This window comes from Melanostigma gelatinosum (genome assembly GCF_949748355.1).
Source record: "Melanostigma gelatinosum genome assembly, chromosome: 1".
NCBI classification, from domain to species: domain Eukaryota; kingdom Metazoa; phylum Chordata; class Actinopteri; order Perciformes; family Zoarcidae; genus Melanostigma; species Melanostigma gelatinosum.
In genome coordinates this window covers 12,933,351-12,946,429 of record NC_136634.1, presented here as the reverse complement: position 1 = coordinate 12,946,429, position 13,079 = coordinate 12,933,351, and the positions used below count along the sequence as shown (strand labels likewise).

The 13,079-nt window shown below is 43.4% G+C and overlaps 1 protein-coding gene across 1 annotated transcript; it reads right to left on the bottom strand.

Annotated features, from left to right (window-relative positions):
• Positions 1-5,109: 5,109 nt before the first annotated feature.
• dnaja2b (DnaJ heat shock protein family (Hsp40) member A2b) lies at positions 5,110-10,519 on the bottom strand. The gene is made up of 9 exons (XM_079277655.1): positions 10,394-10,519; positions 9,157-9,216; positions 8,503-8,729; positions 8,338-8,418; positions 8,065-8,198; positions 7,761-7,957; positions 7,501-7,645; positions 6,864-6,991; positions 5,110-6,769 (listed from the first exon to the last, which is right to left on the bottom strand). Exons 1-9 carry the CDS (start codon positions 10,469-10,471, stop codon positions 6,581-6,583), a joined length of 1,239 nt encoding a protein of 412 aa, XP_079133781.1. The 5' UTR covers positions 10,472-10,519; the 3' UTR covers positions 5,110-6,580.
• Between the last annotated feature and the right edge of the window lie 2,560 nt (positions 10,520-13,079).

The window sequence follows — 13,079 nt, the reverse complement described above, 5'->3', positions numbered from 1 at the left end:
CAGCCAGGCAGTGCTGGGCCAGGTGAGCACCTTAACTCTCAGAAGTCAACATGTTACTCAAATACAATTCTAAGGTAAAGGCGCTTACCTGAGTTTTCCTGTTTTTATAATACATTACTTGATACTTTAACTATATCAGAGTACACAGGGAAATATTATTTTACTGCATGACGTAATGCTTATATAGGATCAACTTTCTTGTTGCCTTGCAGATTGAGGCTCTACTTGCTAAACATACAGTAAAATGGGCTGAACATATCATTTTTTGTTTTAAAGCAAGCTGTGTAACTTCGGCCACTGTGACAATTATGGAATAATGTTAAGTAGGAAAAAAGTGAACTGAGTCAGTCATATCTGTCATGCATAGATCTACCTAAAGTCTGCTAACATAAGCCATCATACAGGTCATACCAGACTAAGTGAGGCTGAAACACCAAAACCCCTGAGTGTATTTAAGCAACAATACATTTTATTGCAAATTAATTTACTTTTGAATTTGTTTGAGGGAGAATGTGTTATTTATTCGTACAAAAGCCACATAGTATCACTTTAACTATATTGCAGTATTGATCCTCTAAAGATTAGAATGTGTGACCTCTAGAAACAATGAAAACCTTTATTTAATGTCACAAGGCACCCATTAAGCATTGAACTGCATGTTTACTATAATTATGATATTGATATGTGCTTTTATCTATCATCTTAGATTGGCATCAGAGAGTGTGCAAAGTATACTGCCCTCTCCCTGGCAGGGCCAAAGCCTCGGGGTCAGAGGTGAGGCCTGGGGCTGTGTCGCCCTATCAGACGTCCTGCTCTTGCTGGAAGTCAAGTACAATGTGGTGACCCACTTGCTTTATACTGAAATGCTTCAGGAGCACTACAGTAAGGAACGGTCTCACTGAACATGTCGTAGCAATAAAACACAAAGAACAATCTCTTAACTCAAAGTATCAGAGAGCCTGATCCAGGTGCTTCACATTCCCCATTTTTCCCCTTCCTCTTCCTCATTGGTGAAACCACAGCTCTGAGTATCTGGGAGACCCTGCTGCCATGGCAACAACTTAAGGAAGAGGAGGGGCTGGGGGATCTTGCCGATGAGGCTTTGGTGTCAGGTGACATGCTTCGTTTGGCTGAGCTGCCAGGAGCCTTAAGGGTATACAGGTAACACACACAATAACAAGGTTATTATTACACATTTAAGATGAATAGAAAACTAAATATACTGAAATGTCGTAAACTGAAAAGGAAACAATGACCAAACTACAATACAGCAATATATCCTGGTTCCAAAACGAAAGTAAAAATACAGTTTGCTGTTTAATTGCTATGTAATTTATGTTCTGATTAAAACTTCAGTGATAAATAAAAATATAGATAGTGCAATTTATCAAAATTCACGTAAACATTGTAAACAACTCTCCATGTCCTCTTAATGGGCGTCAACCAAAAGCACTATAACAGAAGTTACTCTCCTGCAGGGCCTTCCTGAGAAGCCGTCCTGAGTGCAGGGAGCAGTGTTGGTCTGCTGTCTCCCTCCTCTATGAGTTATGCACATTTCGCCGACAAGAAAGGGACACACTGACAGTCCTGGGTGAGAGGTAAATACCTTTGAAATGTGAACCTGCTAGGTCTGCTCTTACCTTGCATGGTAGCTGGATTCTCGTGATGTCAGCAGATATCACGGGTCAGGTTAAGTTCATTAATTGTTTACCTTCCAGGCTGGACAGGGAGAGCCTGAGGCTGTTGTGCCTATACATCAGATTGGCAACTCTCAGAGCTCAGAGAGAGAAAATGTCTTACAGCGCTCTGCTGGCAGCTCGGCAGTCCTGGGAGACATGGTGAGCCAGAACTAAAAGTGGAAATAAAGATTCAACACTGAAAAGGAAAATGAACTGGCGATCATCAGTTCTTGCTTTTTGCCCTATGCACACTCCATTTCAGCTATATTCTGTCTGTCCCACGTGCATCTGTTCAGGCCACATGTTAAGAGTCCCTGCAGAGCAGAGCAGGCAGCACTGTGGCTACATGGTGAAGAGGAGGAGCAACAGAAAGACTTTATCTCAGTATCACCACAGCAGGTATATGGTAAATCTGCATACACTGATTCTGACAGAAAGGCAGCACATGACATAACCTGATTCAAAAACAAATTGTGAGGAAGATGTTTCTCGAGTAATGGCTTAAAGGAAAACACCACAGTAGTTTTATCAGCAACATATTAAAAGCTTTGGCCCTGTTACAGCAGGCAATGCTGCAGTTGCTGGTGCTGACTCAGGAGCAGGAGCGGAAGCACCTGGTCAAGTTGGCAAACGGGGTCTCCATCGAGGATTTGCAAGAGCCAGGTTGCACAGTGCCTCCAAATAAGGGTATATGGATATTGTATTTATTTTTCTGCTGCATGCTTGTCAGAATTGTTTTTCTTTTGTGTCCCCCTCATTTGTATATCCCATCGTTCTTGTTTTATGTTTCATATGCAGATAGCCATCAGCAATCTGCTTTAAGAAATGACTGTATAAAAATACTGAGAGAAATCCATGCTGGCCTGCAGACATGCAATGGCACTCAGACCCCCTTAAAGCGAACAAACCTTCAGCCACAACTGCAGCCGCACATAAGCAGTCAACCGGCAATGTGGCACCAACACCATCTGGAGGATTGTTCCCTGCTCCTTTTGACCCATCTGATGGAGCTCCAGGAAGTCCAAGCGTCTGCATTACTGCAAGCACTGATGGACAAGGTGAGTCGAGACAACCACAACATCCAATCCTAAGATTCAACAATTACAGCGACTCTTTGATTGAAGCACAGACTGTTCAAATAATGATGTGTGTCTGTCAGAGTGCACAGTGTGTCCGAGCTATGCGAGATGCATATGAATTAGAACTTCAAGCACAACGCTACACCAACCTGCTCCAGCTGATATCAGATGCTCCACTCACTTCAGGCTCTATAATCCCTCCTTATCCAAACTTAACCGAAAATAGCATCAATGCGCAAATCACAGCTCTGTCCTGCTGCAGTGGACTGGCCGATGCTCAAAACAGCAGTGGCGGGCCAGCTGAAGCTCCGACGGTGGATTCAATCAGAAGGGCCAGCAGAGAACTAAATGTGATGCAAGCTGCAGAATGTACGGACAAAGAGGACATCTGTATAGGTAATGCAAACACAGGCAAACCTGGACCAAACACTTACAGCTGCAATTACAACATATTGCTTTTCCCCCCAGGTTGTGGAGCGGTCATGGAGGACCTGCCCTACTTGGAGATCTTGTGTGTCTCAGATGCAACGAGTCAGAGTCTCACCGCAGACCGAGGAGCCCAGGAAGAAGAAGTGGGCAGTGCAAATAAGAGCTCCCAGAATTATGAGAAACAGGGCTCACTGATCACCCTTGCTTGGAGCAAACCAACAGAGGATGACACTGAGTATGAGGAAGGCGCTGCGGTCAGAGGCCAGGATGTGCAGCCAAATGACACGAGCAGTACAGCTGAACACACACCGTGGGAGGAGACGACTGGAGAGAGTGACAGAGAAGAGATGAAACCCACTCTGCTCCACTCTGATTCCACAGGTCATCCTAACGCACAGTCTGCAGACCAGCAGTGCAGCACAGTAGGACAGGTACTCTATATGATTTGTAAAGCAGACCATAAAACATTGTATTACTATGTCATGCATCTGATTTTTTTTTTGTTACCCTTTTTATATCCTCATTATTTGGCCTTGGTGGAGAGAGCACTAGCTGATCTACCAGAGAAGGGAGAATCTGAATGTGACCTGCATGCACATGCTTTGGTAGCAGAGACCCTGCAGGCTGCACAACCACATCTCTTGGTTGACCCTCCTGAGATCAAGCGGCATGGTGGTGACATCTGCTCTGAACTGATGAAAGATACATCTAATGTGGACAGAGACATGCTTGAGGTAGAAATGTGTCCCACTGCAACAGAGTCGGAGCTGTGGGACCTGAGAGGCCCCGAACCCGCTCATGTTGAGGACCCGACATATAATACAGAAGCCACAGTAAGTTTGCTAATACATGGTTGTGCAACCAAGATCTGTGCTGAACATTTCCACATTATTCACTCATCTGCTGTTTCCTCTTGTAAAGTTTGACAGTAGCCCTGCAGAAAGGGAGGCAATGAGGGAATCCACACTGATGGAGAGAGAGCGAGCAAGAGAACCAGTCTCTGAAATGGAGAGGGAAATAACAATGCGCAACCTGGTGGATGTGCAAAGAAAGGTCGAACAGAGGCAGCAGAGAGAGAGAGAGAGACAACTGCTGAGGGTGAGAGAAAGGTGTAGAAGCAGAGGAGGAATTTCACACACTTGTATTCGGGTCATTGTTTGTGGGAGGCAGAGGTGACATGTCACTCTGACACGGTTTGTCTTTCAGGTTCAGGAGCGTCTGTCCATCATACAGAACAGAAAGGCAGAGGAAGACCTGCTTGGCCTGAAACACACAGACAGGCTAAGGCACCTCACAAAAGATCTACCACAGGTAGAATACTGTGTATTAAGGGAATCAGTCTACATAATTGTATCAGTCATTGTATCACGATTACTATTGTGTTTTAGGAGGATAAGAACCAGCAGAAGACAGTTGTCAGAGAGCGACTGGAGCAGCTGAGAAGAGAGAGATCCCACGTCATGCAGTCCAAGCGAGACAGGTGAGGGACACCCCTTTAAACGAAACACCAAAGTAAGCTTTACCTCCACCCCTTATGTTTCCTTTTATCCTGTAGGAATACTGCAGGATTTAAGGAGCTCCTGGGTCCAGTAGCTCTCAACAGCAGTGAAACAGACGAGGGAGCAGACTGAGAAACTACAGCTGCTTAAAATCACGTGTAGTTTTAACAAAAGGGATTTTTAGTTAATAAAAAGACTGTTCAATGAAAGTGGGATTTGCTAATGATTTAAAATCTGACACATTGCTTATCAGATAATATTGTCAGTATAATGCTGCAGATTGTTTTAAAATCGCATCAGCCCTCTGGTTTATGGTTATACTGTGTGTGTGTGTGTATGTATGTATATATATATATATATATATGGCTCACATAATAGGTGTTGTGAATGCAGGGTGTGCAGCTGCAATAAGACATCAAAAAGTTGAATTGACTGTTTATTATACAGTTATCATCTTGACAAACGTAAGCATCAACATTAACGTCATTTATCAATGACCCCCCTTTAGTTGTGTACACAATATCCCCGTGGTCTTAATTACATACACAATAAGTCACAGAGGTGCATGTTAACAGTTTACAGAGGTTCCATCAACTCTCCTTCATGTGAACATAACGTATATATTGGCACCGTTGGCCATTACTCACTTGTAAAAGAAATAATGTGACTAGACGAAGGACACCGCTGTAGACTTTGAATGCACCTATGGACTGGGGCTATATTTATTTACAGAGCTATCATGATAGGAATATTGTAACATGTCAAAGAATGTATGTTTGGCTAACAACTCTACAATGGGGAGATATGTATAATACAGAGGTTTGCTGCGAGCCCAGTGGTTTCCCTGCAAGAGAAGAAGATCTCCGGGTTCTGGTGAGTAGAGGGAGAATGTCTACATGGGGAAGGATTCTCAGCAAATAAACAGTCTGTTTTGTCCCTCTTAAATTGCCCCTATTTAGTGTCCACTAACACAAAGCAGGAATATCACTGTAATAAGCCAGAACATTCCACAGCCGCTGCATTACACACACAGTGCATACAAAGTACACAAGTGTGTCCTCGATTCAAATGAGTACGCAACTTAGGTTCAACTTCTGTGGTCTGGAACACACCAACATTCAACCCAACAAAGACAAACGAGTTAAAATTCTAAACTAAGAAAACGTGGTGCCTGGCTGACAGGCGTTTGACTCGGGGCTTTAATATCTTAGCAATGCGACGGCTGGGGACTCAACAGAAACAGTTGCCTTTTCAAAATATGACTGTTCACCTCAGAGGACGACGAGGAATAAAACGTGCGGCTCTCAGCAGGCTGTGCGGAGGACACACTTTTAGGGCTGTAATTCGGTCAGCTCTTGATAGCAGGGCACTTTGATAGCAGTGACACGTTGAAATTTAAACAGGTGTGGTGTCAGATGTCTCTGTGGTGTCCTATCCGGACCCTGGACCTACGTGTGCAAGATCGTCAGCAAGAAAGCAGCATGCGCTTGTGTGAGATAGACTAAACTACACCGTATACAAGAAAGTCAACAATATTTGCATTTTATACACTAGACTGGTGTTTCCCACAGTGAAAGGTAAAAGCAGAGGATGAAAACAGGGCGGTCCAAGTCACGTTCATTCAGTGAACCTTCTTGCCGGAGGCTTTGATGAGCACTACTGTCCATAAACACAAAATGGTCATCACATGTCCAGCATATCTCTGACTTATGGGCACCATGGGACTGAGGAGGGTTGATATAAGTGTGTATGCATTTGTGTACATCTCTTCTTCATGTGAATCATGAGAGAAATCAACATGTATGTGTGTCAAGTCTTGAATGGTGTTAGCAATGGAACTCAAGAGATGTTCATGTATTTATGTGTGTGTGCATGTTTTTATGTACGAGTCTTTCTATTGGTGTGCACATTGCACCCCTGGGCCATGATGGCCCCCTTCCTCATCAGAACTATCATTGTAGGCCTCTCTCCTGGCTCCACTTCCTGACCCTTGACTCTTGTCAAATTCTGTCAGGTCAACTTCCTCTGCATCTGCTGCAATAACAGGATTCTCAGCACGAGCAGGCAGTAAGCACTCGAGTTCCTGCAAAAATAGAAATAATTAAAAAATTGACAATCATTCAAGCTTAAGGGAGCTAAAATTGTGCACTGCGGGATGTTTAACACGTGCGACTCACATTCAGTTTTTCGGGGCTAATCCAGTTGTTTTCGGGGAACTGGACGTCAAACTTGATGTAAAGGTCTCCCTTCTCAAATGGGTTTCTGTACTGAGGCATTCCCTCTCCCTTCACCATTCGAATAGAACCTGCCAAACATCAACACAACGGTGTAAAGGCATGCACACGCAACAGGAATCCTTAACCTTGTAATCTACAAGCTATGTGCTGTTTATTGTGATGAAAGCACAACAGAACTGTCAGGCAAAACTATGCTTTGAATATGTGGATCACTTTGCTTTTGGCATACCGTATTATGATGCGTTACAATAACAATTTAAAATGCTCTTCGGGATTTGTTTTAAACCTACAAAGTTAATAAGAAAACTCTTATTATATTATACTTTACCAGGTTTTAACTGTCATGAAAATGTCTGTGTAAGAATTATTTTTAAATTGTGCGTAAACCTGAGTCAATGGTGTATTCCAGACACCCTTAGTGTTTATCAGGACACCAGTAAAACTAGCTGCAAAAATGAATAGACGCAGCGAATATAAGAGCAATCATCTTTTCGCACTTTAAAATGTCCATGAGAACAAAACAAAAAAAGGAGGGACTTCCCGACAGAGATGGTTGGTGGTTTGAAGACTTGTTTACCTGGTTCGATGACCTTGCCAGGTGGATATTTGACGAGCAACTGACGTCCATCAAGGTGTGCGACAGTCATCTGGAAGCCACACAGAGCCTCAACCAGACCGATGCGTTGGACCATGTGGAGGTCACTGCCATCACGGCGGAATTCCTGATTGAGATCGACATCCAAATGTGTTAAGTGTCATAACATGTACAGCAAATGAATGTAGACATGTCGTCATCTTCCTAGCCATGAGAATAAGATGAACACAGGTTTACCGTACCTCATGTTCTTTCTCTTGCAGCACCAGCACTATGTCTCCTGGTTCGACTCCTGGTGCTTGGTCAGCTTCCCCAGAGAACGTGATCTTCTGTCCGTGTCTCATGCCTTTGTCCACGTGCACCTCGAGAAGCTTAGTCTCCTTACACACCTTATGGCCCTCGCACTTTCTGCAGCGGTCTTTCTCATTAATCACCTCACCTGCACAAGCACACGTGCACAGATGGGACAGTTTCAGAGTGCCGTTGCAGAATATCAATGTCTTTTAAAGGTTTAGTCAGTGTGTGGGGTTTTTACAGATATAATACCTTCTCCATTGCAGTCTGTGCAGACGGACTGCATCTGTTGGACCATCCCAGGGGCCAGCTGTCTAATCATGATTCTCATACCTCGTCCTCTGCATGCCACGCACTTCTGCACTGCTCCTGCTTTACCCCCCTGACTAAAAGGCAAAGCATTCTCATTGTTAACAGGACTGTATATCGAACAAATGACTCAGTTATTCTGTCAGGGCTTTGAAAACATCGATTTATTTATTATTTTTTTAAACGACTGAAATTAAACATTCAAAGCAAACTCACCCATTACAGGCAGCACACAACACATTCTTACTGAGCTGCAGTTTGGTAGTTTTGCCATTATAGAGGTCTTCAAGAGAAACTCTGCATGAAACAAAAGAGATGTAAGATGTGTGCAACAACACAATATATGTGAAGCACTAAACAGTATCTATGTAACACACTTACTTCAGCGGATGTACCATATCATCTCCTCTCCTGCGGCCTCCATTGCGTCCTCTGCCCTGTCCCCCCATGAACCCAAATAGTCCTCCGCCAAAAATGTGAGAGAAGATATCGTCCATGCCAGGCCCACCGCCTCCTCCCTCCCGTAGGCCCTGTTCTCCATAGCGGTCATAAAGCTCCTTCTTCTCTGGGTTTGTCAGTACCTCATATGCAAAACTGATCTCTTTAAACTGGAAAATGAGAGAGAGAAGAAGAAAAAAAAAAAAAAAAGGTACAATCAGACAGCTTGACACAGTGTCAAACAACTCAGAAAATCACAGCAAAACGGGCCGACTAGGTGTGTTTCTGAGGAGCCCCTCTTACAAAGTAAAAAGAAACAAAAAGACAGTTTAGTCTTTCCTGTCACATTGCAGAATCTGAGAAATTAAGTCGAGCAGTATGAATCAAACACCGATGCACATTTCGCAAGGGAAAATAGGCTGTTTCATATTCTGTATTCTGATCTGCATCTTACCTCTACATCCTCAAAGCGTTGGGCTGTGTGATCAAGATAAACTAAGTCGACGTCATTTCTTGGTCCAAATTGTTGAATAATTACAGCTATTGCTGTTGCTAACTACGGTGTTGCTGCTGTTACCATGATATGGTGCATCATACCTTGTCTCCAGCATCAGGGTTCTTGTCAGGATGGTACTCTTTGGCCAGTTTGCGGTAGGACTGTAATGAATCAAAACTCAAAATGATCAGAAAAGAGGCTGTGTCTGCACCCTGAAGACAGGCACCAACTGTGACAAAGAGCTCTGCTAGCAGATCACGACGTGCATTAACTGTCCTTACTAGCCAAAGGCTTGACTTGTGGGCCTGCTGTCAAAAACAGACACTGGCAAGAGCATCGCTGGCTTGAACATCTGAGACACTCGAGTGTAAAGACATTACATTTATGATCTTATGGCAAATCTAAAAGCACTTAATTTTGACAGAAAAAACGTTTTGAACGTGAACCACACTGTCAGTTGTTGCCATCACCCAGTATGTTTTAGTCGGACTAACTTACCAGCTGGGATGACAGGCGATTGCTTAACATCAACTATAGTTAGTTTGGTTACGAAACAGGCGGTCACAAACACGTGATACAGTCAGTCTAAATGTGAAGGTATGTAGATGTGTTGATTGTTTCAACAATTCCTAACTGCCTGATGGTTGAATTGAGTTTGGGGTACCGTTAACGTTACACAGAGACGTAAGTTACACGTACATTAAGTATGAAGTACAGTTAGCTAACGTTACACGACATACGTCTGGTACCCACCACCACACAAGTGGAGCGTTATCTATAAACCTCAACTCACGACACATTTCAGTTTAGAGATACAAGATGTTCCACCAACGCCGCTAACAATACACATGGGTTTCTTTTCTTGGTACTCCTTTCTAGATGAGCTGATTAATTGGCAGTTGCTTCGCTACTTGGTGGAGGCTATTTGCTGGAATGTATCATGTATCGTCAATAGCCCGGCAAGCTATCACACTCGTGGTCAAAAGTGTATTTCTTGGTTTTTCGGGCAGGCTAATAACGGCATGCTTCAGGTTCACGTAACGACAGAAACTATGGAAATCACAATCAATTGTTGGTATGTTACAAAACACCAATGAGTAGCTTTAATTGCCATCAAAACGCCGCGCCATGATGTACTGAACAGTTAGCTACTTAGCTTAGCTTATTTTACTGGCAAGGCTAGCTAACTCTGAGGATCCTAAGCTAGCGATAGCGCTCCTTAACCTAGCTTACGGTGCTTGTTTCTAGGCCAAAATTCACTGGTGACCTCTCTCTCTCTTTTTTATTATGTTCTTAATAAACACATTTCCAGCTCCTTTGACAGAGTAACGTATTTACCTTTTTTAGTTCATTTTCAGAGGCAGATGGTGAAACTCCGAGGATGTCGTATAGCTTCGTGTCCACAACGTTCGACATGATGCTAACCGGCTATACAGAGAGACCTTCTGCGGAGGTTCAGCTGAGAGAGGAGCCGACGCAACAATCACCGGCTGGGGCTGCCCTGGGTTGCCAGATACTACGACAAAAACACCCACTCGGATACAGATGCCACTAAACAGCATCCATGTTATCCCCCCAAAACAGTAACGGGGCTCGTGTTATTAGTGGAGACTGGAGAGTGCTTTTATCGAATTAATTAACGAAGTGGTACGTTTACAATTAGGCAGGTTATATTATTACTGATATTGACGCTTTATGCCCGGAAGCGAGTGTCTACATGAGGTGGAAATGGCTGCAAATTTACTTTTAGACTGAATTAATAGAATGAATGCAGAAAAACACATACTGAAAACATGTGTTTAAATGTGTCCCCTGACCACCAGAAATGGCATTTGCATCAGATAATGTGGGATAGTAGGTGAGAGGGAGTTAGGGTGCGTCTTAAAGGAAGGTTACACACTGTCTGAAGTCCCCTATGAGTGAATTTGGCTTTTTAAATATATCCCCAAATATTGGCGTTGGAGAAAAGCAGCATTTAGCTGAAGTAGGTGAATTCGAAAGTCCAATCCATGGGGGGCACTGAAGGTCTATGTTTTAGGACATTTTAAGCATCACTTGATATTTACCTTCAGCAAATTGTGACCAAATTTATGTTATATCTGGTGTCAGTCAGTCTCTTAAGGTACATCATAATCCCTTCTATGATCAAGACCATAAAGCCCCTGTATTCTGCTTGCAATTTCCAATTACTAGTTAATATAGCTATATAGCTTCTTATATATATTAATCTATGTATATAGCAACTTTAGTCTGAGGTGAATAGAAGTCACTGTAGTTGTTATTTAAAAGCTGTCAACGCCAATGTCTACTGGTGGTTAAACTGCAGCAGATTTTTTTTAAATAGCGCCTTTGTTTAAGGATGAAGGGTAAAGGAAATACATAATCTTTAAGAAGGGGGGGAAGTGACAAAGTACATTAACTAAAATACAGTTTAAAGTACTTGTACTTTACTTGCGTATTACTTTATGCCTCTACTCCACCATATTTCAAGTTCAAAGTTCAAAGTTCAAAGTTCACTTTATTGTCAAAGTTTCCACATGTGTTATGCATACAGAAAATTCGAAATGCCGTTTCTCGCAGTCCCACAGTGTAATATAGACATGAACATATAACATATAATAGAATAAAATAGAATAAAGTTAAGAACATAAGGGCCTAGATAAAGGATTAACAAGTAGCAGCAGAGAATAAAAAGTGACTGGTGCTGGATGAGGGAAGGGTGTGTGAGGGGGGTATTTGTTCGTAGCAGCAGAGAATAAAAAATTAAAATAAATAAATAGAAAAAGTGACTGGTGCTGGATGAGGGAAGGGGTGTGAGGGGGAGTAGATGTCCTGGTATGTTCCATTTGAGGCAGTGGGGAAAGGTGGGTGAGGGGGAGGGTAGAGAGGTCAGGGGAGAGATGGCAGGGGGGGAGAGAGGGGGAGCGAGAGGAGAGAGGGAGGGAGAGAGTTCAGCATCCTGACCGCCTGGTGGAAGAAGCTGTTCCTCAGCCGGGTAGAGCTCGAACGGAGACTGCGGAACCTTCTCCCTGAAGGCAGGAGGCTGAAGAGGCAGTTGGAGGGGTGGGTGGGGTCACCCGCAATGCCGAGTGCTTTGCGGGTGAGGCGGGTGTTGTAAATGTCCTGTAGTGTAGGGAGTGAGACTCCGATGATCCTCTGGGCAGAGTTCACAATGCGCTGCAGGCTCTTGCGGTTGGAGGCGGTGCAGCTTCCGAACCACAGCGTGATGCAGCTGCTGAGGATGCTCTCAGTGGCGCCTCGGTAGAATGAGAGCATGATGGGGGGGGGGGCTCCTGCTCGCTTGAGCTTCCTGATGAAGTACAGGCGTTGCTGGGCCTTCTTTGCCAGTGCAGTGGTGTTGCTGTTCCAGGTGAGGTCATCTGTGATTGTCACACCCAGGAATTTGGTGCTGCTCACCTGTTCCACAGCAGCACCATTGATGGTCAGAGGGAGGGGGGGTTGGGAGTGGGTTCTCCTGAAGTCAACAACAATCTCCTTTGTTTTCCCCACATTGAGGAAGAGATTGTTATTTTGGCACCAACGGACCAGCTGGTTCACTTCCTTCCTGTAGTTAGTCTCATCGTTGTGGCTGATGAGACCTACCACGGTAGTGTCGTCAGCGAAAATATTGCACTTTTTAACTCATCTATTTCAAAACGATAGTCAGTAGTTACTTTTACATACAAAACATATGATCAGTTTCTAAAATATTATGCATTATTTTGGATTAAACTAAATAATTTAAAGAATTATAGACACTTCAACCAGCAACCAGTACTGCTTACATTTTTTGGGGGCGTTTTACCTTCGATACATTAAGTGCATTATGTTGCCAATACATTATTCTTCTTTTAATTGCTTTTGAGTATTTCAACATTGTGGGATTGCTTATTTTTACTTATCTTAATACTTATTCCACCATTGACCTATATGGAGGCATATATATAATTTAGATGGATATATATACCTGGACTCTGAATTGTTTTGGGGTTTTGTTTTGCCTGGAAGGGATTCTTAGCACTAC

Bases quoted from the DNA above. Each gene is read 5' to 3' on its own strand.
- dnaja2b (XM_079277655.1), bottom strand. From the start codon at position 10,471: ATGTCGAACGTTGTGGACACGAAGCTATACGACATCCTCGGAGTTTCA. The intron at 8,199-8,337 runs GTGAGTTTGCTT...TTTGCCTTTTAG, and splicing joins TTGTGTGCTGCCTGTAATGG to TCAGGGGGGTAAAGCAGGAG. The intron at 6,770-6,863 runs GTGAGTCGCACG...CTATTTTTGCAG, and splicing joins TTAGCCCCGAAAAACTGAAT to GAACTCGAGTGCTTACTGCC.